At 48.8% G+C, this 26,071-nt stretch overlaps 2 protein-coding genes across 2 annotated transcripts; both read right to left on the bottom strand.

Annotated features, from left to right (window-relative positions):
• Positions 1–1,479: 1,479 nt before the first annotated feature.
• LOC119172865 (uncharacterized) lies at positions 1,480–2,553 on the bottom strand. The gene has a single exon (XM_037424010.2). It carries the CDS (start codon positions 2,409–2,411, stop codon positions 1,608–1,610), a length of 804 nt encoding a protein of 267 aa, XP_037279907.2. The 5' UTR covers positions 2,412–2,553; the 3' UTR covers positions 1,480–1,607.
• A 1,946-nt stretch (positions 2,554–4,499) lies between these two features.
• LOC142786421 (uncharacterized) lies at positions 4,500–5,516 on the bottom strand. The gene has a single exon (XM_075884107.1). The coding sequence runs from the start codon at positions 5,514–5,516 to the stop codon at positions 4,500–4,502; it is 1,017 nt and encodes a 338-aa protein (XP_075740222.1).
• Between the last annotated feature and the right edge of the window lie 20,555 nt (positions 5,517–26,071).

The following is a 26,071-nucleotide window of genomic DNA, read 5'->3' on the forward strand; positions in this document are numbered from 1 at the left end:
TTCTATGAGCATTGGTCCCGTGTATATAAACCCAGAGTGCTATTTGTTCAAACCCTTCTAGATGCTTTAAATTCTGATATATTCGAGATCATACCATATGACAAACCAGTCGGCCAAGTGCAAATAAAATTTGACATCTTTCCATTGAATGCTAAACACTTGCCCCCTAAGTATTTGATTGGCTTATTAGAAGAACAGCTGTCTCAATTAGGTACCAATATAGTAATTGCAACGGATGCATCTATGAGTGGCGAGAAGGCAGGTTGGGTATTTTTTCTCTCTCATTATTCTGGTTCTTTTATTACGCCTCCCAGATTATACACCAATATTAGAAATGGAATTAACGGCCGTTATACTAGCTCTTCGTAAACTTCCTGCGACTCATTCGACAGCTGTGATAGTGACCGACTCGTATTTCGTGTGTTCATTTTTATCATCATCATCGGAATCAGCAGTACAAGTAACTTTTAAATCATTAATCCCAGCAAACATTTGCCTAGTGCGAATGATATGAGTGCCAGTCCATCGTAGAATACTTATAAATGAGATGGCTGACTCACTCGCGCGAGCATTCTTTGATCTTCCTATTGTGCGAATCATGATGCCTCTTCCAGCTTATGTAACAGCAGCGAGGTTCAGAAAACTTTCCTTTCTTGAAGACTCATCAAAAATTACGATATAAAATCCAGATTTCTCGCCCCTGCACTTCGCAGAGAATAATAATTGGTGTCCCACGCATAAATTGGAAGTCTCTATAACAAAATTACTTTGCCGCGTACGACCTACTAATTTCTACTTAAACAGGTCTGGTCTGGTGCCATCTCCTCTGTGCTCAAGCTCTAATGAACCCAAACATTTCTTCTCAGATGTCACCGTTTCAATAATCAAAGAAAAACTTGTTTCGGAATGATATTTAAAAACTAGGAATATCACTTACTACTTTTAATATCTTGTCTTTCGGGACTGCTTCATTAGGACACAGCGACAGGAACGTCTTCGGGGCTCTCTTCGAATTCCTGTGTAACACAATGCGCTGAGCCATTGATCACCTCTCGATTTTCACTAGCCAATCTAACATTTATTATTTAGCTATATCACTGTAATTATTTAACCTTCAGAGGAATTTCATATAACGATTACACATAACATATTCAACAAATTCTATTATCCATTGTGCCAAATTGATTCCACCAAATCAAAACAAAGTTCTCCTTTTTCACTAGCCTGAATGACCTAAGCGTATTGACTTGCATTAACAACCGGCTTCTTGGCCAATCCCCCTTAGTGGGTGAGAGCCACAAAAGAAAGGACCAAGCAAGCAAGCAAGCAAACGTGGCCTCGCTTTCATTCCTCTCAGGTAATCGTTACCCAGTGTCTTGTGGCTGGTGCCGCGCCAGCGTGGCAGAGCACGAGCGGAGAGAGACGATACGCACGACAGCTGCTCAGCTAACAAAAAAGGGGCTCCCACTGTATTCGGGGCAGAATATATACAATCTCAGGGGCGCCACCTGCTAGTGGCAGCCGAACTAAATGACTGAAGGGTGGCGACCTCTACATCTCCCCCCTTGAAGACCAGACGGAAGACGGAGGACGCCAGACACTGCACATCACAAGTTCAGGTGGTTCGGAGGCACAACACGGCGGCCACTACGTGTTCGTGTCACACCATCACTGCGGTCACTGTCTGCAGGGGGCAGTCCAAGGGAACCGGGTGGTTGCACTGTAGTAGTTCGCTGGGGTTCCAGAGGGGGCAGTGTTCGCTGTGGCTCCTGCTCCTCAGACGGCGGTGGTTCCACCCTTGGTGCAGGAGGTGCAAAAGGCACTAGGTGACGCCGGTTGCGCTGTAGGACACCACCCTGCTCCGTTTCCACGACATAACTTCGTGGTCGGCGTGCTGGGCTAAGCACTGTAGCTTTGACCTGATCAGGTCGTACCCAGACACACTGGCCTGTTAGGAGCGATGACAGATCTTGAGCTCTGTGATGCCTGTTAAAGTCAGCGGCCTGTTTCTGCTTGTAGGCTGCATCTTTTCTCCTGACGTCTTTCCTCGACGGCCAGTGAGGACATAACTGGGAGTCCTGTTTCGGCACTTTGGTTCGGAGTTGTCGTCCCATCAAGAGCTGGGCCGGGCTGAAGCCATCGACTCCGGGGGTGTCCCGGTAGCTGAGCAAGGCCAGATGAGGGTCTGTTGCTTTGCGAAACAACTCCTTGATGGTCCTGACCATTCTCTCCGCCTCTCCGTTCGATTGCGCATAGTGCGGGCTGCTGGTGACGTGGTCAAAGCCGTAAGATGCCGCCAATGCTGCAAACTCGCGTGAAGAGAACAGTGGACCGTTGTCTGATCTGACTTCTCGCGGAATCCCATGCCGGGCAAAGATACTTTTGAGAACGTCGATGACTGCCTGAGCCATTGTGCTCCGCAAGGTTACAACTTCAGGGTACCTGGAGTGGTAGTCCACCACCAAGATGAATGTCTGGCTGCGGAGGTGGAACAGGTCCACGCCGACAAGTTCCCAGGGACGTCCAGGTAGGACCGTGGAGACCAGGGGCTCTGCAAGGTTCACCCGAGTGGAAGCACATTGCTCGCAGTTAGTTACCAGAGAGGTAATGTCTGCCGAAATGCCAGGCCACCAAATGGACTCTCAAGCGAGAGCTTTCGTCCTGTTGATGCCTTGGTGTCCTTCGTGCAACAGCGTCAAAACAGCCGGCCGAAGAGAATGCGGGATGACCATCCTGGCGCCTTTCAGTAGAACACCGTCGCAGACAGAGAGCTCATCAGCTGCTGAGGCATACTGGGAGAGGTGCAGTGGCAGTTTGGACTTCTGTGGCCAACCATTCTGGCAGAAGGAGGTGAGGGCTCTGCATTCGCCATCGGACTCTTGTGCTTGTCGCACGTCCTCTGGGCTTAGTGGCAAGGCTTCTGACATGCCGCTGACAACTTGAGCTGCAAACATTTCCACGGTGTCCAGGGGGAGGGACGCCCTCTGGGTGATGCGTGACAAGGTATCTGCCGTAGCTAACAGCTTTCCTGGCACGTGGAGCATTCGGAACTGGTATCGCATGGTCTTTAACCTGAGCCTCTGTATGCGAGGCGGCAGCATGTCCAGCTCCATCTTGCCGAAGAGAGAAACGAGTGGTAGGTGATCTGTCTCAACATCGAAGGTGATGCCGCGGACGAATTCGTCAAACCGTTGGATAGCCCATGTTGTTGCCAGTGCTTCCTTTTCTGTCTGGCTGTAACGCTGCTCTGTCTCGGTCATTGATCTCGAAGCAAACGCAACTGGGCGGCGCTCTCCAGAGGGCTGTGTCTGCAGCAAGACTGCGCCCAGTCCGAATGAGCTTGCGTCAGCCGAAACTGTGGTGGCGTATGATGGATGGTACTTGGCCATGCAACGGTCTGATGTCAGGAGTTCCTTGATTTTCTCGAATGCAGCATTTTGTTTATGCTGCCACACCCAAGTCACAGACTTGTTTAGAAGTGCTCTGATGGGAGCTGTGACCTCTGAGATGCAAGGCAAAAACCGGGCAAGATGGTTCACCATTCCGAGCAGTCGCCGGACACCTGCGATGTCGGTTGGAGCCTCCATGGCTTTGATTGCCTCGACCTTGTCTGGACTTGGCCTGATGCCTTGTGCTGAAACGATGACTCCTAGGAAGGAGACTTCGGAGACACCAAAACGACACTTGTCTTGGTTCAACGTGAGGCCTGCTTTTGCAAGGCGAGACAGCACCTGGTTCAGTCTGGCATCGTGATCCTCGCGGGTGCGCCCAAAGACCAGAATGTCGTCTATCATATTGACGACTCCTTCCGGGCCCTCCAGGATCCTTGCCATCTGTTTTTGGAAGTACTCCGGCGCGGAGGTGATGCCAAAGGGGAGCCGGCAGAAGCAGTATCGGCCAAATGGGGTGATGAACGTTGTGAGCTCTTGGGAGTCTGCAGATAGTTTAACCTGATGAAAACTGGCTGTTGCATCCAGCTTGGAGAAAACTGTTGCGTCGCCAAGGAGGCCAAGGACTTGCTCTACAGTTGGTAGGATGTGGCGTTCCCGAAGGACAACCTTGTTCAGCTGAGTCAAGTCAACGCACAGCCGGTAGGAACCATCGGCTTTCCGTACTACAACGAGACCAGAGCACCACGGGGTTGGGTTGTCGACCATGCGGATCACGCCTCCTTCCTCCAGTTTGTCAAGCTCGTGACGGACGACCTCGCGTAGCGGGATGGGAATCCTGCGAGGCACACTTAGGGAGAAGGGTACGGCGTCAGGTCTCAGAAGGATAGTGTACTCGTCCTTGAGGGTGCCCAATCCCTGGAAGAGCTCAGCACGCAATGTTGCTTTCGGAGTCTGAAGTTCGTCGAGAAACTTTACAACTTCCAGAGCTTGAAGCGCCGGCAGTCCAAGAAGAGGTACGGTGAGAGACTGGATCACGTACAAGCGCTGAGAGCTCATTTTCCCGTGCCACCGAAGTCTCGCCATGTACGAACCTAGCACGCGCAGCGGCTAACCGCCAGGTCCGGTGAGCAGGCTGTTGACGGGGTCGAGCTTGGCCGGCAATGCAGGGAAGTCGCTCGGAACGGCGGACACCTCGGCTCCGGAATCGACCTTGAACTGCGCTGTGTAGTTGTCAACGGTGATGTCGACGAACATTGCCGCGGCGAGCGTCCCGACAGCGTGTAGCTGAATGGAGCCGAGCTTCTGTTTTGCGTGCCGCGCGCGGCACACTTCTGCAAAGTGTCCTTTCTTTTTGCAGAAGTTGCAGACGGAGTTTCGAGCAGGGCAGTTAGAACGTGGATGTGGCGCGCGGCTGCAGAATTCACATGTTGACGGCTGGCAGGAGCGCTCTGCTTTCCGCGGGGGCGAAGGCCGCTTATCGTAGTTGCGGCGGCGAGAGGCGAACTTCTTATATCGTACGGCGTCGAGGTGTAGCTCGCGGGAGTGCTCTGCGCAGTTTTGAGGCAACGTTTTTTCTTTGTCGGCGTCTTCTGATTGACGGGCCTGCATCCATGCTTCTTTGAGCGTCAACTTCGCGTTCCGGCAAAGCTGGTCCGAAAGGCGCGAGTCGCGGAGGCCGACGACGAATCTATCGCGTACAAGCCTTTGCTCCACCTCAGCTGACGGATAGTTGCACCGCTTCACCATTCTACACAGTTCGGCGTAGTAGGCGTCGACGCTCTCGTCGGGTAACTGAACACGCCGGTGAAAACGCGACGACTCGTACAGTTCATTCGCCGGATGCACGAAGTGGTCGGTGAAGCTGGCGGCAACCGCTTGAAATGGGGCGAGTGATGCGGTGTCGGGCGAGAACGTCTCAAGAAGTGGGCGGGCCTCCGGCCCCATGCAGTACAACAACGAGCGTACCTGCATGTCGCCGGATGCTTGAGTCAGGCCGGAAACGACGGCGTAGTCCTCGTAGCGGCTGAGCCATGCTGGCCAGGTTCCCGGGTGCACAAAGTCGAACGGTGCGGGCGGCTGGAGGTTGAGGCTGAGATTTTTCGGCGCCACTCCGTCGAGGGCCATCGTCGTGCGGTACGGGCGAGTTCGGGATGAGAGGGCGTTACACAGCCACTTCTTACACCATGTCTTGTGGCTGGTGCCGCGCCAGCGTGGCAGAGCACAAGCGGAGAGAGACGATACGCACGACAGCTGCTCAGCTAACAAAAAAGGGGCTCCCACTTTATTCGGGGCAGAATATATACAATCTCAGGGGCGCCACCTGCTAGTGGCAGCCGAACTAAATGACTGAAGGGTGGCGACCTCTACACCCAGAAGCTGTTGGATTCCTTGCAGATAAGGCTCAACGTTATAGTGCTTATGACTGGCAGGTTCAGTGACTGAGCTATATCTTATGACGATATATCTACTAACATTGCGAAATTACTGCCTAGTAATTTTCTTAATGGCACTTTTCAAGAAGAGTTAAATCCGATTGGTTCTACGTTTGTGATAGCAACAGTTGCTTCACCGTGTGAAGAAAAGGCCGGGGTGGAAATTTTTTCCACACAACTAGACTGGTCGTTTTCTGTTAGGCTTCCTGATTACACCCAAATATTTTTGGACGAGTTCTTAGCTGTTATATTAGCCCTAAGTAAAATTCTTTTAACCATTACTTCTGTGGCTTTAGTTACGGATTCATTGTCGTTGTGTTCGGCACTAACTGCTTCAACAGACTCGGATATTCTAAGATTATTGCGATTACTTGTTCCTCATTTTTTGCGAAACCTGCGATTATTTTGGGTGCCGAGACACAAAGAAATTGTACTCAATGAAGTTGCGAACTCTCTGGCGAAAGTTTCTCTGACAGGTCCACTTCTCTTTCTCCTTCCTGTTACGGCGTTTGTTGCTGCGGCAAGGTTCAGAAAGTACGCCTTATCTGTCTTTACTCAAAGTCGCCATTCATCACCGGACTTTTTGCACCTACAGTTCCCTTGGAGCAGGCAATGGTGTGCAGCAAGGCGAGCTGAAGTGGCAATAACCAGAATGCGTTGTAGAAGTCTGAATCTAAACTTTTACACGCACAGATCGGGTTTGGAGGTCTCCCCTTATTGCTCATATTGCAACGAACTCAAAACTATCGAACACTTCTTGTTGAGCTGCCGACGTTTTTTCTTACAGAGAAAACGTATCGAAATTATACTGCGGCAATGTGGTTTACCGGTTATGTCGGCCATTCTGCAATCACTTGGGGCCTTTGCATTGGGGTACTGGGACAGGAATATTTTCAAAGCTGTCAAAAAGTTTATATGCTACTCGAATAGATTTGGTAGGTGTATCAACTACTAACAATTTTTTATTCAGCCTTCCTAGTCAAAAGATCTTCAGCCTCTGGGATATTACAGAAAAAAATTGCAACCTAAAATTACAATTATTCATAATTAGGGTACAATAGAAAATCATCTCAAAATTATTTCAGCTCTCACTAAATATTAATCATAAATTCAGTATGTATGATCCGCCCACCTCATGGCCGATTCCCCAGAGTGGGTAGGTGCCAATGATCCAAGGAGCATCTTCATCATCATCATCATCAACGACTTACCGACGGATGCAGTGCATAATCTTCAGAAGGTTGGAGTAGGCAGCTTTTTTTATCATCTTAATTGTTCTTTTGCGCTCCGATTGCCTGGCCTCACGCCATTTTTTCTCGCAGAATTTCTGGCAATTACATTGTACAATTATGTTTACAATTAATGCTGTAAGCCCGTTTGCTCAGATTTGGGTGCACGTTAAAGAACTCCAGTTGGTCGAAATTTACGGAGCCCTACTACGGCGTCTCTCATAATCAGAAGGTCGTTTTGGGACGTTAAACCCCACAAATCAATCAAATCTTCAAAAACTAAGTTCTCAACAATCAAAAGCTATCGTTATTTTGGATGCGTTGTCTGTTTGTACGCATTTACCATCCTCAAAGCAGTCTCCTCCTCTCAGGTTATTTTAATCTCTCGTACCGCGTAGCCTGTCAGAAGTTTGGTTTCTTTAAGTCCCCGGGCATGCTGAGTTGCACTAAACAAAACTGCTGACTGGCTCGCTTCGGCGTCGTCAAATTTTCCGGTGGTTTCAGTAGCTCCTCAGTTTTCTTTTATTGCACTCGAATGATTCAAACAGCTGTTATTCTTAAAAAAAACGAAACATCGCTTTTACAATCTGATGAATTTCTGCACTTGCAATTCACATGGAACACTGCAAAATGCCTTTCCCATCAATGTAAGGTGACACTCGCAAGCTTTCGCTGTAGAGTTTCTCGGTGAAATTATTATCTTCACAAATCAGGGTTTTCATTAACTAACCTATGTGCAGTTTGAAATGAACCGGAAGCAATAGATCACTTTCTTCTCACATGCCGCCGTTTCGCCTCACTCCGTCGAATAATTTCTGAGAGACCGATTGGTATGCTGGGATTGGCAGTTAATACATCCACCCTTTTATCGTTTTAAGCCAGTCAGTTGGGTGCGGGTCAAATAGCTATTCTGTCAACGCTACAGAAATTCATTCAGGTAACCGGAAGGATACGCTGCTAGTGGTACCATGAGATGAATCCAATTCTTTGTCCCCCTTCTTACAATTTGCTAATTTGTTTTATATATTCTAGTTTATTAAATTCTTTTGCCCTTCTCACCTTTTTTAAGGAACGGTAATATTGTTCTTATCTGTTAATATAAGATTTTTCTCTGTTTTAGCAAGCATTGTATAAAAAATTGCATTGTAGGGTACAGTGGGGCCAATACCCTTGTGGGTATGGGCCAAGATATTCTAGGTGACAAGACAAGACAAGTTTATTCACGAGAAGACATTCGCTTCCATTTTTCTCCAGTTCCTCATATCCGCTTTTTCTTTTTGTTGACCTTCACTTCTGGCTCATACCCACCGAGGGGAATCGACCAATAATTGAGTGGTCCTATAAAGTATTATTCAATTTTAGAGTCAAGAAGCTTATAAAATGAAAACATTACAAATATTAGAACAAAATTTTGATAATCACTGATCTGTACCTACTACAAAGGTTTTGTATTAGTAATAGATAATAACTTAGATCAAAATCTAATTTTAACAAAAAGAGAAGTTATGTGTAGGTCGACAAAGAAAAATAATAATATTAGTTTGTTAGTCTTTTGGTTTCATTCAGATAATTCCACGCAGCCTCGCAAACTTTCACACCGGCAAACCCAGAGATAAAAGCTCCAAAGGGCAGAATCACGGGCATGAATTCATTCCGATATCATGTAAAGGATTATCTAACTTGGATGTACGAGCCGTAGTAAACCACCCATATGTCAAAAAGTAATGATACATGGTTTCTGGCTCACCACAGAAAGCACACATTAGAGAAAGAGTCCGACCAGACCTGTGTTGGTAGAAATTTAGTTTCGGCCTCCTACAGCTCATCCTCGTAATTGCGACTTCTATTTTACGTGTGTCACAAGAGAATCGGCGCAGGGATATAATAAGTGGTGGTATTCTGTTGAATTTGTGAGTGATCTACCTGCGGAGCTTTCCATAATGGTATGTGCTCAGATTTGGGTGCACGTTAAAGAACCCCAGGTGGTCGAAATTTCCGGAGCCCTCTACTACGGCGTCTCTCATTATCAAATGGTGGTTTTGGGACGTTAAACCCCGCATATCAATCAATCATAATGGTACGCCTATGAAATCGCGCAGCCGTTACATAAGCGAATAGTGGAAAACACTGTAAAATTGGCCCACTTATTGATGACTTCGCCAACGAATCGGCCATTTCGTTTGAGAGCAAACCTTTGTGATCCGGCACCCAAACTAATCTAACTTTTCTCTAATGTGGTGGTATTAATGCACGAAACGCCATGATCATGTGCGGTTCAGCACCAACAAAAATTGCAGCGCAAAGAGACACAGGATCTGCCGATAAAATTTCCGCGTTTAACTTTCGTAAGGCGAGTACCAGAAACTCAGCCGCAAAAACGATTATGAAATCAAGTAGTCAGAGTGAATAGGACCAATCCAAGTTCTGGATAGATATACCAACAGCTGACTTTTAGTGGCAATGGGATGCACCTGTAGTAACAATTGCACATGCTTTGATGCTCTGCAAGTGTTCTTCCAATAAACGATCTAGAGTGTGATGGGGGAGTAACTAAGGATTATTAGAGAAAATGTTCTGAAATTGAATATCCACATGGGGGATATTATCGCTAATCGGCCTTATCTCGCAGATACGTACATTCAGCGGTTCCAGTAAACGTTGTACAAATATAAGTTGTAGCGTGTGAAACCTTGGTCATTTAACACAAAAAAAATAATTACGGAGAGGATATGAATGCTGTCTCCGACTGCTGGAGTGCTGACTCACAAATTCTTAAAAACGTCGGAACGGTCAAGATACGAAACCTGCCCGAAAAAGAAGGAACTCTCAATTCTAAGTACAAAACGCAGTGGGAAACCGTTTTAGGTGACCGAGGCATAAGCGTAATGGTTCTAGCTCTTTCTAAAGGAGTGAGAGGCCAGATTTTGTATAGCCTGGAGCACCATAAGCACGCATCCAAATTCCAGAATACGATGAACATACATTCGATGTATCATTACTAGTGTATTTCTTCTCATGCCTATTCGGTAGTTGCTCAACCTGCGTAACTTGCTTCCTCCTCTTCACTTCGGGTGCGTGTACCCGCCCAAGCTTTTTTTATTTTCTTTTTTTTGCGATGGATAACTAACGCTTGGCTGATTTAGACAAGTCCGCTGTTTACAAAAGAAAAAAAACACGCTGCTCTGAGTGTTCATGCACGGACTTCTCTAGCAGAAGACACGGGGTCCAGGCATGTTGCAGGCACGCCAGGCTCCGTCCACTGTGATTTGCAACCACGGTCATCGGGCCATAACACAGTTCTGTTCGTAACTCGATGTCTACCAAGAAGACGCAATACGGCTAAGAGAGCCGAGATACGTGCCGAACGCCGATTCCACCCTGCTGCGGATGGGTTTCGTACTTTCAAAACGTGCGCCTAGCATTCCACGGCTTTCGACATGAAGAAGCTAAAGTAAAAGCCATAGGTGCGTAATATGTGCGCTGGGGTAAGTGGAGGAGCTAGGAGAGCCGAGTAAGATTTCAACCAAGCAGGGCGTCAATTTCGCGCTCTAGCATTTTCGCTTGCTCATGGTGGCTCTGTGCTCTTTAGCGCGCTGCCCTTCGAACGGCTACAGATGCCACCAGCATCGAGAGGCCGCTGCAAAAAGGCGAACCAACAGGAATCCGTCCCGGCAACCACGACATCGTCATCGGTGACCTTGCAGCAGCAGCAGGCACAGCCAAAGCCTGCACGCTTCAAGCGGAAATTTTCGTGGCCTCAGCAGAACAGCAGCCATGACGCTGCCACCCGCTCCCATGCCCCGAGCGAAGGGGACAGCTGGCCCTTCCCCCTCCCCTTCCACCATGGAGGGAATTTCCATCCACCTTCAATTCCTCATGGGAACACAGCACACCAGCCTCGTCGACATGGAACACCTTGGATACGACGTGGGAAAATGTCGGGGTCTCCAGCTCGCCTTCACCCCACTCCCTCTCCAAGCGGACGCACACACACCAGTGGTGCCCGTGCCACAGCCCCCTTCCTCTCCTAGTGCGAAAACACGGCGGCACTATCCTTTTTCACTCAAGTGGCAAAAAGGCTAACCTCTTCGCTACAACCCGCGAAGCCATCGGAGCATTTCTGTGCGGTTTCCCGGCCACTAGGCGCGTCCGCGTCAACTTTCTATTGGGAGCCTTCATACATAGGCACCTCCCCCCCCCCCCCCCGGTTTTGGAGAAACTCCTCGTGGACAACAGCTGCGTGGGCGGCGTGTACAGGTGCGTGGGCAGCGTCTACGGCGTCGACGCAAACCTCGACAAAGACGGCATTGTGGCCAGCCTTGTTTCAGCCGTCGAAGTCGTCTCCTGCGTCCGACGAGCTAGGGGCCTCACACTCACCTTTCAGGGCACCACGGTCCCACAGGAGGTGTTCCTGTTCAAGCACCAGAGGTTCCCGCTGCCTCAATTGCAGCGGGAACTACTCGGCGACCAAGCCGCGCTCTCCCTTCTGGCAGTTCCTGCACGAATCCGCAGTCATCCTTGCCTCTTCAGATGGCCCCCTGACTCGCCGCCAAACGCTGGAGCGCGCCCGCACCACTGTCAACAACGCCGGCCAGTGGAGGGACTCTCATTCGGTGGCGCTCTCGCCGGTGACGGCCGAACTACTTCGGAGACCACTCCTTAGCCTTGCACGACTGCGCTTGCTGCCCATCCTTCCACTTCGCCAGCTTCTGCCGACTTGAAGGACGCGGTGACGACGGCGTTAGGCGCCACGGTTCGTGCAATGCTTGTGGTGCTGCCGGCTGACTCACCGGTGCGTGAACTTTGTGCTGCAGCCCTTGCTACACACGATGCCGCGTGGCGAGGATATAGCCGGTTGGATTGCGACCACATTGAGGCCATCAAGACTCCCACCCGTGAGTTCAACTGAGGCATTTTTTTTCCTGTGCTTGAGCTACGCGCCCAGCCGAGTGTTTCGCGCGATCCCATTCATTATTGAGCCTCTTCGGCTCATCAACCTTCTTCGGCGAATGTTTTTCCCCGGCCTTTTCGGCAGCTTTTGCCGAACGGTTGCGGCTTCTCGCGGTGGTCCGGGAGTGCGCTGTAAGAGGCTGAATGAATGTGCACTTCTCTTTCTTCCTCTTTATCATTTTCCTTACCTATCAATTTTTTTACCATTACCCCATCCCTGTGCCGACATGTTGAGGTGTCATCCTAAGGATAGACAGTTATGGGCGGCACTTTTCTCTTAGTTTCCTTTTTATAACCACTTAGAGAGAGGAGCTATATAATGTGCTTTCCTTTTTGTTTGTTTTTTTCATGGACCGCATATAGATAATCACGTATTCGAACACGCGATGGTCCTTCACCTCTTTAGGTTGGAGTGAAAAGAGCGCATGAATGCGTCGGAATAAGCACTCTTTCTAACAAATAGCAATTAGAAAAGGTGAAGCAGACGAGGATATGCGCATTGTAAACAACCGCCCGCCGATCGAATTACGTCAGTCGTGAGAGCAGAGTAACGCGTCTTGAAAAAGCTCGAAATAACAACATCCCAAAACCCCAAATCAAAGAGCGCTCTGCAAGAAATCATATTCCGAATAATGCAGTCCTCTTGAAGCCGCACTGACGCAGATTCGGCTATTCATTTTGTGAAGAAGCCTTCTAAACAGCACTACTATGCACGAACAACTAGCCCAGCAGTCTGCATGCCCTACCTTAGCATTCATAGGTAAACTGCAGTGGGTCATATAACAGTTATAGACTAGTTTGTCGTGTTCGACTACAGCTGGCCTATTAGCTCAAGGAATAATAAGACAAACACACGAAAGGACCTCTTTTGAGACTTGATCTGCAGCTTTTTTCATAACGAACAGAGACAGACCGTCTAACGCTTGATGGGCCACGAATTTGAATTCAAGCGTGACTATTTCTGATATACAATAGTTACTTTAGCCATGTTACGTCTGACAAAAATTGAAACCTTGAAGCCAGCAGATAATACGAAGCCAAGCAAAGTGGCATGCGTTGTTTGTATTTTTTACGTATATACCTTGTAGTATTTGCGATATATATATATATATATATATATATATATATATATATATATATATATATATATATATATATATATATATATATATATATATATATATATATATATATATACAAAAAAACAACTTGAAAAGACTTCTTTCATTTATTCCTGTATGCGCACTCGTGACTGAAGGATGTGTACATGAAGCTCTTCTCTAATAATAAATATTTGTGGATACCGTTTGCCTCTTCGCCATTAGTGCTGTCTTTGTCATTTTATTCCTTGCGCAAATATGTCTCGGCGAGGCCTCTCATAATCATATCTTGGTTTTTGAACGTAAAACGCCTATATATGGTAGTTACAACAGTGTAAGTGCTCATTACTGGCCGAGACATATTTCCGCGAAAAATGAAATGACAAACACATGACTGAAGAAAAAGAGACAAACGGTGCTCACAGCTGGATGGCGCCAATCGCCGGTATGAAGGATTCAAGATCCTTTTTCAAGCAACGAAGAAAAGCTTTTTTTTTTGCGCCAATCGCCGGTATGAAGGATTCAAGATCCTTTTTCAAGCAACGAAGAAAAGCTTTGATAATGCGTTTAAACAAAGATAACGGTTATTTCCAACACATAAAAAAGACATTTCAAAGATAGGGTGCTGTTAGTTCCAAAACCAAGGTGAAATATTTAGTTTTATACACTTCACAATACAAGTAAAGCATGCGTGAAAGTTATAAAATTGGTGTAGACAATGCTTAAAAACAAGTGGATGATGAAACAGCGAGAGCTGAATCAATATTTACAGTTCGCAGTTCACTAAGCTCAAGCGAATGACATACGTAGCTGGGCGCAGCAGACTCCTTAAACACCGGCGTCATTTGAGAATGGCGAGACGGGTCGGCGGCGGCTCCACGAAGACGAGAGGTGTTGTGTTTCCGGACGTGTTGTTTTCTGCTCTATGTCCCGGTATATAGTTTCCCAGAGTGGATCTCTTCTCTAATGTCGAGCAGACTGTCGAAGCATGCGAACAGCACGTTTCGTATAAGGTTCTCTGGGCGCCGGTCTCAACTTCAAATGTAGTATTGACGCATGCTTGAAGTAATCACGTATGCACTGGTTGCTTCTGTGGTTCACACTTCACTTTCGGTGACCCTCATTGGCGAACAATCAACGCACATACGCAATGCACCAGCCACGTGGCACATGGTCTAACACGTAGCCCAAATATAACGTCCCGTGGTATATATTAGGGGTGAAGCTCCTTAAGGCGTGGGCTGTGCGTCCCCTGTATGTAGCCACCTCTCGTTCAGTTCTTGCAGTGTTCACTAGATGGCGGTACTTGTAGCTGACGGCATTAAGTATTACGCTAGCCACCGCCCGATCTAAAGGGTACAGCCATATCCATCCGTCCATCCATCCATCCATCCATCCATCCATCCATCCATCCATCCATCCATCCATCCATCCATCCATCCATCCATCCGTCCGTCCGTCCGTCCGTCCGTCCATCCATCCATCCATCCATCCATCCATCCATCCATCCATCCATCCATCCATCCATCCATCCAAAAGATGCAAGATGTTATAAACTAGACGGTGGTACGTGTAGTTGATTATGAAAGATGCGAGGTGTTATAAAATAGGAATGATGCCACATATGGCGCGTGTCATCGTTTGATATAGTGCGGCGACGTACGCTAGGGGGAGCGTTGCAATAAAATCGAGTGGGCGAAATGTACGGAGGATTCATGGTTTACCAGGTTTACCTCCGGAGCTTCGCCCACTCATCATCATTCACTTCGTGAATGTGGCGGCACTTTTTTCTGCTGTCTGTCAGCTTCGTCGGCGCGCAATTCAATATTATACAAATCAAAAGCACATTATCTCACACGTAGCTCAGATGCTTCATTCTATGGTTCATATTCTGCAGGCAAGCAATATTATTTCCAAGAGAACAGTTTTGGATTTCCACAAGTCAAGAGCCAAGGTTGTTAGAGGGTCAAGGTTCTCAGACGTCAAGATTATTATACGGTGCAGCTATGTTAAGACATACATGTACTACATTCCCTACTGCTAATGCTAACGCGTACTAAGCGATGCCCGCGCGCTCACTGCGCCCTATTGCTTGAAAAGAATTGTAGAACGTTCGCCCTTGATGCCAGTGGAAGCCGACTATCTATTCCAGCGAAGAAAGAAACAATTATGTTTCTTGGTTGGCTCAGCCATGTTCAGGCATAAAAGTATCATATTGCCACATGATATGTTTGGGTGAGATCCAGGAGGGAAAGAAGACAAAGACGATCTATCTGAGCTGCTGCTTGGCTAGTCTACTCAACTAACCCATTATACCAAGTTTGTCTAAAGAAACGTGACAAGACTGGTGGAGGTGCTGGGTACAACTTGTCACGATCCACCCGATGCCCAAGACCCCGCCCAGCAGCCAGAACACAAGCCCTGCACCCGTGGACACTCCTGTTCACAGAGTAAGCCGCAGCCAACGAGGCCTACAATCTGAGACACCAACCACTGACGCAGCGACTATGACTTTGACACAAGATCCCGTGCATGCTCCGACACCTTCCACGCCTATCTACTGCACCGTCCAGAACCCACTCATGCCTAGCCCCTTTTACGGAGAGCAGCATGAAGATGTTGACGACTGGCTGAGTGAATTTGAACGTGTCGCAGCGATCAATTACTGAGGTGATGCCGCAAAGCTCTGGAACGTGTACACTTGCCTAAAGGACGGTGCCAAGACGTGGTTTTTGAACAGGGCTGATGTTCTGACATCTTGCCGCGAGTTCCAGCGTCACCTTCTGGAGACCTACAGGAGTCCCGACCGCCGCGATCTGGCGGAGCGTGCACTACAATTATGCATCCAGATGCCCAACGAGACCATCTCGATGTACGTCGAGGACATGACACGGCTTTTCAAGCGAGCGGATCCTGCTATGGCAGAAGAAAAAAAGTTGCGCCACCTCATGCGTGGTGTGAAGGAACAACTTTTTGCTGTTTTAGTGTGTAGTCCTCCCAGGAGTGTTGCTGAGTTCCTTACTGAAGCGGCAGCAGGGAGCGAGTATTGCACCAACGGTCTGCCCTGTTTGACCGTCAAGTGAATGCTGCCTCAACTCCCGAAATTTTCGCCAACCCTAGGAGCAAGAGCCCCGAATGTATTCGCGAGATCATCCGATCTGTCGTCCGGGAAGAAATGGAAAAGATGTACGGGACAAGGCAAATCGATGTTGGTTCTATCACCAGTCTCATCCGTGACGAGGTCCAGCAGGTGCTGCACGCTCATCGTTTTCCGCCGATGTCGGTTGATCCGGAAACGGCTCCTGTGTCTACTGACAGTCGCCGTTGTATGTACGCGGAAGTCTAGCAATCTGCCACGCCTTTTTCTGGTCAAGGAGTCCTGACCCAGACAGTGCCGCACGTCCCGATCGAGACAGTGCCGCACGTCCCGATCCAGACAATGCCATACGTCCCGATCCAAACAATGATGCCGTCAGTCGCAATTCAGTCAGCGCACGCTGGTTTGGACATCGATGGTCGCCGTGCACCGACGCGCAAGTCTGATCTCTGGCGTACGCCGGACAGACGACCCCTCTGCTATCATTGCGTTGAGGCTGGTCACAATTACCGCGAATGCCCAAACCGGCAATTTAGCCTGCGTGGATTTTCCGTCAATTCACCTCGTCCCCAAATTGGTCAAAGGCCGAGGGATATTGAAGAGTATCTCGCGCAACAGTGTGCACCCTTTACATGACGGCAATCGTGGTCACTACCTCCTAGGAGACCCGCAGCCACTGGGTCACGTTTCGAGGTGACGGCATGGGAACGCTCTCCGTGCCCTCGTCGGGAAAACTGAAGGCAGGGGCCTTCAGGGACAAGGTCGCTGGAACTTAAAGTGCGGAAGACCTCTCATCGACGCTTGCACGCAACGCGGAAGCCATTTCATCAGAGAATAATCGCAGTACCGAAGAAACGCCGAAATCCACATCTAAACCAAGTCACCGCGTGTCACTTGACATACCTGTGCTGATTGACGGTTTTCAGGTCAATGCATTGGTAGACACTGGTGCAGACTATTCGATTATCAGCGGGAGGCTAGCAAAAGATCTCAGGAAAGTGATTACGCCGTGGATTGGAACGCGAATTTGAACTGCTGGAGGACACGTTGTAACACCTCTGGGTCGCTGTACGGCAAGAGTGAAAATTCGTGCGTCAACGTTTGTGCTCAGCTGCCTCGTTCTTCGCGACTGTTCACGTCAGCTGATTATCGGCATGGACTTACTTCGGGAATACGGTGCCATCATAAATCTCCGTGAGCGCATCGTGACCTTCTCGACTCAAGGCGCAACAGATCGAGACGCTGATAACTGCCGTAGACCTTCGCTGCGTGTTGCTGACGACAGTGTGACGCTGCCGCCTCGAGCGACTGTTCCCATCGAAGTCACTTGTGAAGAGCTCCGGGATGGTGACGTGATGGCTGAAAGCAACCTATCTCTTCTGCTACTCCAAGGTGTATGCGCCGCCCGAAGTGTTGTGCGTGTCCTTAACGGACAGTCACAAATACTAGTTACGAACTTCAACTACGAGCACCGGCATCTTTTCTACGAAACCACCGTAGCCTATGGAGGCCCTGTTGCCGACGTCACGGAGTGCTTCGCGTCTGAGGAAACGCATGAGGATTAGGAATTTCTAGACCATATCAACATTAATTCGACGCTGCCAGACGAGAGAAAGGCTGCATTTCATGACCTTTCAAGGGAGTCTCGGTCTTGCTTCGCCTCTTCTAAAGTCCGTCAAACACACCTCGCCAAGGATCGCATTATTACCGACGATGACGTCCGCCTCATCCGGCAGCAGCGTTATCGCGTTTCTTCCAAATAACGTGCGGCTATTCAGACGCAAGTAAAAGATGTGCTCGATGACGGGATTATTCAACCATTCAGCAGCCCTTGGTTCTCGCCAGTCGTTCTAGTGAAAAAAAAAAGACGGAACGCTGCGATTTCGTATTGACTACAGGAAGCTTGATAGCGTCACGAAAAAAGACGTTTGCCCGCTTCCCCGGGTCGATTACTCTCTCGACAGGTTACGACGCGTGAAGGATTTTTCGTCCATCGAGCTAAAGAGTGGCTATTGGCAAATCGAAGTGGATGAACGAGACCATGAAAAAACCACGTTTGTGACTCCAACGGACTTTACGAATTCCGAGTTCTTCCCTTCGGCCTCTGTTCTGCCTCAGCCACTTTTCAGAGGATGATGGACACAGTTCTCGCTGGCTTGAAGTGGCAAAGCTGGCTTGTCTACCTCGATCTTGTGATCATATTTTCCGAGAGCTTCGAAGAACATCTGAAGCGTCTGAGAAAGGTTCTGGAAGCCATTCGCACAGCTAAACTCACGCTGAAACCCCAAAAATGCCATTTCGGCTCTGAAGAGCTGAAATTTTTGGGACATGTCATTAGTGCGGATGGAGTGCGACCTGATCCAGACAAAACTGCTGCTGTCGCCGCCTTCCCTGTTCCATCAGATAATAGAGCAGTACGCCGTTTCCTCGGCTTGTGCGCGTATTGTCGATTTATCGCCAACTTCTCGAAGCCTAGCTGAACCTCTTACGCGACTCACCGGAGATGACGTGCCTTTTACTTGGAGCACAGAACAAGATGCAACGTTCACAGAGCTACGACAGAGGATGCAAACAGCCTCTAGTTCTTGCCCATTTTGATGAGCACGCTGCTACACAAATTCATACAGATGCCAGCAACGTCGGACTTGGCGCTGTCTTTGTACAACGACACGGTGGCGTTGAACATGTAATAGCTTACGCCAGTCGTACTCTTTCTCGAGCCGAGACCAGCTATTCTACATCGGAAAAAGAATGCCTCGCAGTCGTGTGGACGACGACCAAATTTCGGCCTTACCTCTACGGTCGTCCCTTCAAAGTGGTGACTGACCACCACTCGCTCTGCTGGCTGGCAAATTTGAGAGATCCATCCGGCCGTCTCGCTCGGTGGAGTTTGCGTTTGCAGGAGTTCGATATTACGATTGCGCACAGGTCAGGGAGCAAACACGAAGATGCCAACGCGTTTTCTCGAGCGCCTGTGGTGCACGCTGTCAGGGGCTCCGAGGATTAAGATGCCTTTCTCGGCGCAGTAAGCGATTCCGAATTTATGTCGAAACAGCGGGCAGACGACGAATTACGCCCAGCTATTGATTCCCTGGAAGGCCGGAACTCCCAGGTCCCTCAACACAGTGCTCGCGAACTGTCCTCTTTTTGTCTAAGAAGAGGCATTCTTTACAAGAAAGACGCCCGTGGTAGCGACAAAGCCTTCCTACTCGTTGTCCCTACTGAAAGGCGTGACGAGATCCTCCTTGCGTGCCACGACGAGCCCACGTCAGGACATTTGGGCTATTCGTGAACTCTCGCCAGAGTACGCCAACAGTATTACTGGCCGCGACTATCAACTAGTGTACATCGATATGTGAAAGGCCGCCGTGAGGGCCAGCGTCACAAGACTCCGCCTGTGAGACCCGCGGGCTTGCTCAAGCCGATCGCACCACCACAGATACCGTTTGACCTCTTGAGAATGGACCTTCTCGGACCCTTCCCTTTGTCGTCCTCTGAAAACAAATGGACTATAGTTGTGGCAGATTATCTTACTCGTTATGCTGAAACAAAAGCGTTACCCCGTGGCACGTCCTCTGAAGTCATGCAGTTCTTTGTGCACCAAATCGTCCTACGGCATGGTGCCCCGTCATGCGTGATTATGGACAGAGGGACGTCATTTTCAGCACGAATGATGGAGCACATTTTAAATTAAGCTGCACAAGTCATCGAAAAACGACGGCTTAACACCCGTATCGAATGGACTGACAGAGAGGCTTAACAAGACCATAGCGGACATGCTGTCAATGTACGTGAACGTACAACACAAAACCTGGGACAAGATTCTTCCATACATCACGTTTGCATACAATATGGCAACGCAAGAAACAACGCGATTTCCACCATTCCGACTTGTTTACGGACGCAACGTGCGAACCATGCTCGATGCTATGCTTCCGTGCGACCAAAGCAATAAACTCACTCCAGACGCTGAGCAATACACTCAATACGCCGAAGAAGCTCATCAGCTAGCTCGCATAAACACCAGTCACCAACAAGATGCAGACGCACGACGTTACAACCTCCGCCATCGAAACGTCACCTACCACCCTGGGGACCGAGTGTGGGTGTGGATCTCTGTCTGGCAACCAGGCTTATCCGAAAAACTCCTAAGCCGTTATTTTGAACCATACAAGGTTCTTAGACGTGTCACAGATGTTACCTACGAGGTATTTCCGGAGGGTGCAGCGTCTTCTCGTTGACAGCTTCGGCCCGAAACCGTGCATGTCATCCGGCTGAAGTCCTATTTCACACAGTAGCCCTTGTGGTTAACGTGTTGCGATATGCCGTGACATTGCGATACTGCTGCTGTTTGTGTTCTCCTGTGTTTTCATGCCTTTTCTTTTTTTGCTTGGCGCCAGCATTGGCGAAACTTACTTACTTGCGCTGCGAGTACTGGCACTCTCCCTCTTTTGGTTCTCTATATCTGCGTGTGTATGCCTGCATTTTTTTCTTTACGAGCATCGAGTCGATGCTTTCAAAGGGGGTTTATTGCCACATGATATGCTTGGGTGAGATCCAGGAGGGACAGAAGACAAAGACGATCAATCTGAGCTGCTGCTTGGCTAGTCGACTCAACGAATCCATCATGCCAAGTTTGTCTTAAGAAACGTGACAATATGCGCTATGGATATAGCGCTAACATAAAAGTGGGGGGCGTGTACTCATGGGGCCGTATTCCTAGACACGCTGCGACGTCCTCGCAAACGCGGACTGAACCCCGGGCCTTTCAAAATGTTTACGTTCATTTCTTAAACCCACGCATTGGAAGCAAAAAAAAGAAAAGAAAACTTTCGAAGTAACGAATGCGCATTTTGGAGTGGAGTTCCTGGAAGGATTCCTTCGATGGTTCTCGCGGGCCCAGTGCGCAAGCACCAGGACCAAGTAGCGCCTTGTTGTCTACGAACAGTACACGGTGTCGATGCTCCGTGCGCGCCTTAAGAAGAGATGGAGCAGCCAGAGTATCGACGAGGCGAGGTGAAAGTTCGAATTGAAAAGGGTTCATGGCGTCTCCCCGCACGAAAGTATCTCGCCTCGTTAGGAGGCAGGGAGTGTCATGATTGGTGTTAAGGTACAGCGACCAATGACACAGTTGCATAGAACAGCAGGTACGCTACTTTCTCAGCCCATTCAAACACGCAATTCACGTTGAAGGTCCCTTTCCCTCACCCACAGGTCCAGCAGAGGCCGGGCAGAAGATGATACGCGAGTGCGACTCAGTGTTGCTTCCTGTATGACATATGTTCCCCCGCCATCTTGCTCTTCGTTTGTTTTGAGATGTTAGACAAGATTCTAAATATTTTTGTGCGTGTGTGGTATGAAAATGCTACTGAAATGTGTGTATCCTAAGTTCGATTGTGCGAAAGGCGGACACTACAGGTGAAGTGTGTGATGTGCTCGCATTGTAGTGAACCTCCCACCCATCTGACTAAACGTTGCGTGTGATACCATCCGTCGGATGAGCAACTGTGACCAGTGTGCATTTTATCAACGCGTCATCGTTTCTTCGGTAATACTCAACGTTTCGAGTGTGTTGTGCGTGGTTGAGACGCGGAATCAAACGGCTTCGTGGTGGGTGATGACGGAGGGACAATCACAGATTGGTTCCTTTCGTTGACGCGCTGCCGTCGAGACCTAATCACAAGTGTACTGCGTTCGCATGCCTTATTCCTTTGCCTACCGCATCACTGCGCCACCCGAAGGCGCTATGTGCCCGTATTTCTCGTGTTTGAATTTCCCCGCTGGGAAAATTCCTCTGCAAGATGAAGGGATTGTGACGTCCCCGCAAACGCGGACCGAACGTCGGACCTTTCAAGATGTTTACGTTCATTTCTTAAACTCATGCATTGGAAGAAAAAAAAGAAAAAGAAAACTTTCGGGGTAACAAATGCGCATTTCGTATTGCAGTCCCTGAAAGGATTCTGTCGACAGTTCTTGCGGGCCCACCGCGCAAACATCAGGACCGGGTGGCGCCTTGTTGTCTACGGACAGTATTGTGTGGCGATGAAAACAAAAAGCACAGAAAAAGGCAAAGAAAAGTCAATAAGGAAACGAACCAGAAAAGCAAAGATAGCATAACTACTTGCGCGCACCGAAACCTTCGAGGAACCTTAGTTCCTTCTCGAACAGAGACACTGAGGGCTTGGTAATGCAGGACACTTGTTCGCGTGCCATCTGGCCTCGACAATGACTCGGGGGCGCTCATCTTTGTGCTTGTACAGCGTCGCTGTGTCCTTAAAAAGGGGCACACAGTAGCACTCAGTGCAGTACTGAGCAAGAAAACCATCTTTCCCGTTTCTAACATTGTTAGTGTGTTCTCTAAGTCGATTGTTCAGACACCTTCCAGTCGTTCCAGTCGTTCCAACATAACAAGCACCGCATGACACTGAGGTCCTATAGACAACTTCCCGGGAGCATGCCACATACCTGTTTCTATGTTGATCTGCATTCCGTTGATGACTGTGTTTTCAGGGGGTTTGAATATTTGGTGAGGCTGATTAATTTGAACGATGCTCAGAACAGGACACGAACTCCAACTCGTTTTTCGATTTTCTTGAGCCTGTGTGATATCTGGTGTTTGCATGGAATCACGGCTATCCTTTCATGCTCTGTATCGGTGTTGCTCGGATTTCGTCGCTGCCTCTGCTCTGTCTTATTAGTCCGCAGAATAGTCTCAGCAACGGAAGCGATAAACGCCTCGGGGAAACCCGCAGCCTTAAGCCGGGAAACTTGAGCTTTGAAGCTCGCAGAGATATGGTGGGCACACGACCTATTAAAGGCATTCTCAAGACAGGTTCGTGCTATGCCTCGCTTAACTAACTTTGCTGTGAGCGGAAGAAAAGGGAAGTAAAGGTTTCTGCGCACGTGGTTAATAACGTCAACAGATGTGCTGTGAGCTAAAAAGTAATCTTAAATCTAAAAAGCGTAACTTGTCATTCTCGGGCATTTCATGTGTCAACACAAGAGTCTATAAACAATATTCAAACACACCTATCGTTTGAGTTGCAATCAAGTGGAACATAGAAGAGTTACAATTTAGAAGAACCAAGAAATCATCCACGTATCTTAATACTTTCACGACATGCGAGCCTTCTAGCTTTTTCTGCAGTTTTTTGCCCATTTTTGCCAATAGAAGATCACTGAGTAGAGGTGCTATGCATGAGCCGATTGAAACACCCATTTTCTCCAGATAAATGCAATCATTCTATTGAACGAAAGTAGAAGTAAGTTAACGCAAAACCAGGGCAAGCGAATCTCGCGCACTGATGTAAGTTTTTAATTGGAAGTTCAATTCCCCGAAGATTTTTATGTTTCCCTTATACAATCTAATACCTCATCGTGAGGCAGAGAGTAGTATAGGTCCTTTATGGCAACTGAAAACCCGAAAAGACTCGTGCTCTGCCTGCTGCAGCGCCTGTGCTGGGCCCGGTCTGGCTTTCCGTCAACCTCCGTGGCTCCAGGGCTCATTACTGCGTTCTGCCTGGTGTTACGGCCGGGGTTTGCAGGCACCAGAGGTCCGGAATGAAGTTGTCGAGGCAGGAGGAAGAGCGACTTGAAGGGGGTTCATTTACATTATATACAAGGTGAGCTCTCGTACATGACGAGCTCTTTCTTACATGGCGAGCTCTCGAATCTGGCGTTCCTCTACATGGCGCTCTTTGAATGAGCCGGGTGGCCCATTATAAAGGGTGTGATCCGTAGATCCCTAGTTCAGGGAACACGTGCAGATGGTACTGTCCAATCACATATCACACACAACTGGCGAGGGGAACAAGCCTGCACGGCCCACGTGAACGTCCAATATTGAGCCGTGATCACTGCAATCCAAAGTGGGGCCAGCGGGGCTCTTCCTCACAGTGTTTGTGCCGCTGGTCGAGGGGTCCCAAGCTCAATGCACCATACATCAAAGGGTCTGCCAAACAGCTCTCTTAATTAGCGAGGCGATTTGCAGTGGCCGCCGCGGTCTTTTCCTTGGAAGATACTGTACTCGTGTTCGGCTCCCGAACTGCTTACGGCGTCCTGTCACCACGACGCCTCACCCTCCATCTATGAGGGACAATAACTGGCGGGCATAGGCAGCCGGCTGTTCGGCTACTTGTTTGAGGATTAAAAGAGCGCCGCTCCCTCGTAAGCTCTGGCGCCAGTCACAACACTGGGTGACCTTCTGTGGCGTTGAAAAACGAAAAAGTGGCGGCCGTGGAGAATGCATGAAGGCGTGAAAACTCCATCTGGACATCGGCTCGTTGGGCACTGGAAACCGGGGCTATTGGGGTGGCCGAAAACATTTCGGTACAGCATTCCAACTACGGGCGTCGGCTCTTACAGACGACGCGCTTTGTCAGAACATTAGGACTCCCGGTCGCCCGTAATTCACGTGTCATCGGACAGCTCGCCCATCTCTCCCTATGAAGTCTGAGTCTGTACATTGTTACTTGCTCTACTTTGCTTCGGAGAGGGCTTTCAGCTGGCGTAGGCTGCGGGGGCGGCCGTCGAAACTGACATACTCCGGCCGACAAGAAAATATGCCGCATATGCCGCAAACCAATCGCCGATAGTGGCGATTGGTTTGGTGTTACGGAGGTGCCACGGCGGCACGGAGTCGGGTCCTACGAAAAGATACCGTGGAGCCGCGGTCGAAGAGAATGGTGCGATGAGATCGAGTTGGCAGAACAACGGAATTGAAAAGGAAGATATTACGGTGCGAAGAGATAGCGATGAGAGTCGATGAGACGGTGACTGAGGCAGTTACAGAATGATGAGGAAGGGAAGTCGGGGATGGAAGACGAGGAGGTAAGTGATTGAGTCCCATTGAGAGAAGGATAAGATGGAAATGACTAAGAAAGACGACGAAGGTGACGATGACGAAGACGATAAAGACTTTGATGAATTGGACAGGGACCCCAGGAAGCCCTGAGCTCAGACACGAACAGCCAGCTCCGAGACCCCGACAACATGACCTTACGTGAGACAAACTTCATCTCTCTTAGACGAATTTCGCGGGAAGGGAGGTGACGCATTAAGAGATTGCGTGGTTCTAATAATTAATAACTTTATCATTTATGTCGTCGTGGGTTTACTTTGTATTGGCGCATCCTTGTATTGTCACAGTTACTTTGCTCATATATCCTGTGTCGCACGTCGCGAGTACTTTGCCGGTGTGTTATCATTTTGTGCAGCAGAACTGTTGTACGCGGACAGCTTGTGTGTACGCTATTTGCACTTGCTACTGAATTAAATGCGTCAGTAATTTAGAAAAGGTCGTACCGTCTCATACTTCCTGGCCCCATCACGAATCCCTGTGTGTGGAAAGTGATTGAGACAGATAGCCAAGAGGGAACCGGATAGAAAAGGGGTTGTGAGGCATTCCCTCTCTTTGGCGATCGGTGGCGTGGCGAAGACGTCTGAACGCAATATAGCACGCTCGACCTTGATGCCAGCGCAAGTCAGCCATCTATTTCTGCGAATGTTTTTCTAATTACGCAAGTCAAGAGTCCAGGTTCATAGAGGGTGCAGACATGTTAGGACATAGAGACACCACATTCATTACTTTCGATAGTTACACGTGCGCTCATGGCGCTGCATTCCTATAGGGAAGAAATATAGTACCTACACCCTTCATGCCTGCAGAAGGAGACTACCATCCCAGGTGAATAGTACTGAAGCTACATAAGACAATATCCTCTAAAGTTCTTGGTTCGTCCCTGGTAGAACATGAAGTTATAACTTTCCTACGGCTCTCGCTAACAAAGACCAGAGAACGCACGTGTGATCACGGCGCACCATTCTTCGAGACAAATAGCACTGTGATGATGTAGATTGTGTGGCCCGTGAC

Source organism: Rhipicephalus microplus, unplaced genomic scaffold, assembly GCF_043290135.1.
Source record: "Rhipicephalus microplus isolate Deutch F79 unplaced genomic scaffold, USDA_Rmic scaffold_23, whole genome shotgun sequence".
NCBI classification, from domain to species: domain Eukaryota; kingdom Metazoa; phylum Arthropoda; class Arachnida; order Ixodida; family Ixodidae; genus Rhipicephalus; species Rhipicephalus microplus.

Excerpts from the sequence above, each read along its gene's own strand:
- LOC119172865 (XM_037424010.2), bottom strand. The coding sequence starts at position 2,411 with ATGGCTCAGGCAGTCATCGACGTTCTCAAAAGTATCTTTGCCCGGCAT.
- LOC142786421 (XM_075884107.1), bottom strand. The coding sequence starts at position 5,516 with ATGGCCCTCGACGGAGTGGCGCCGAAAAATCTCAGCCTCAACCTCCAG.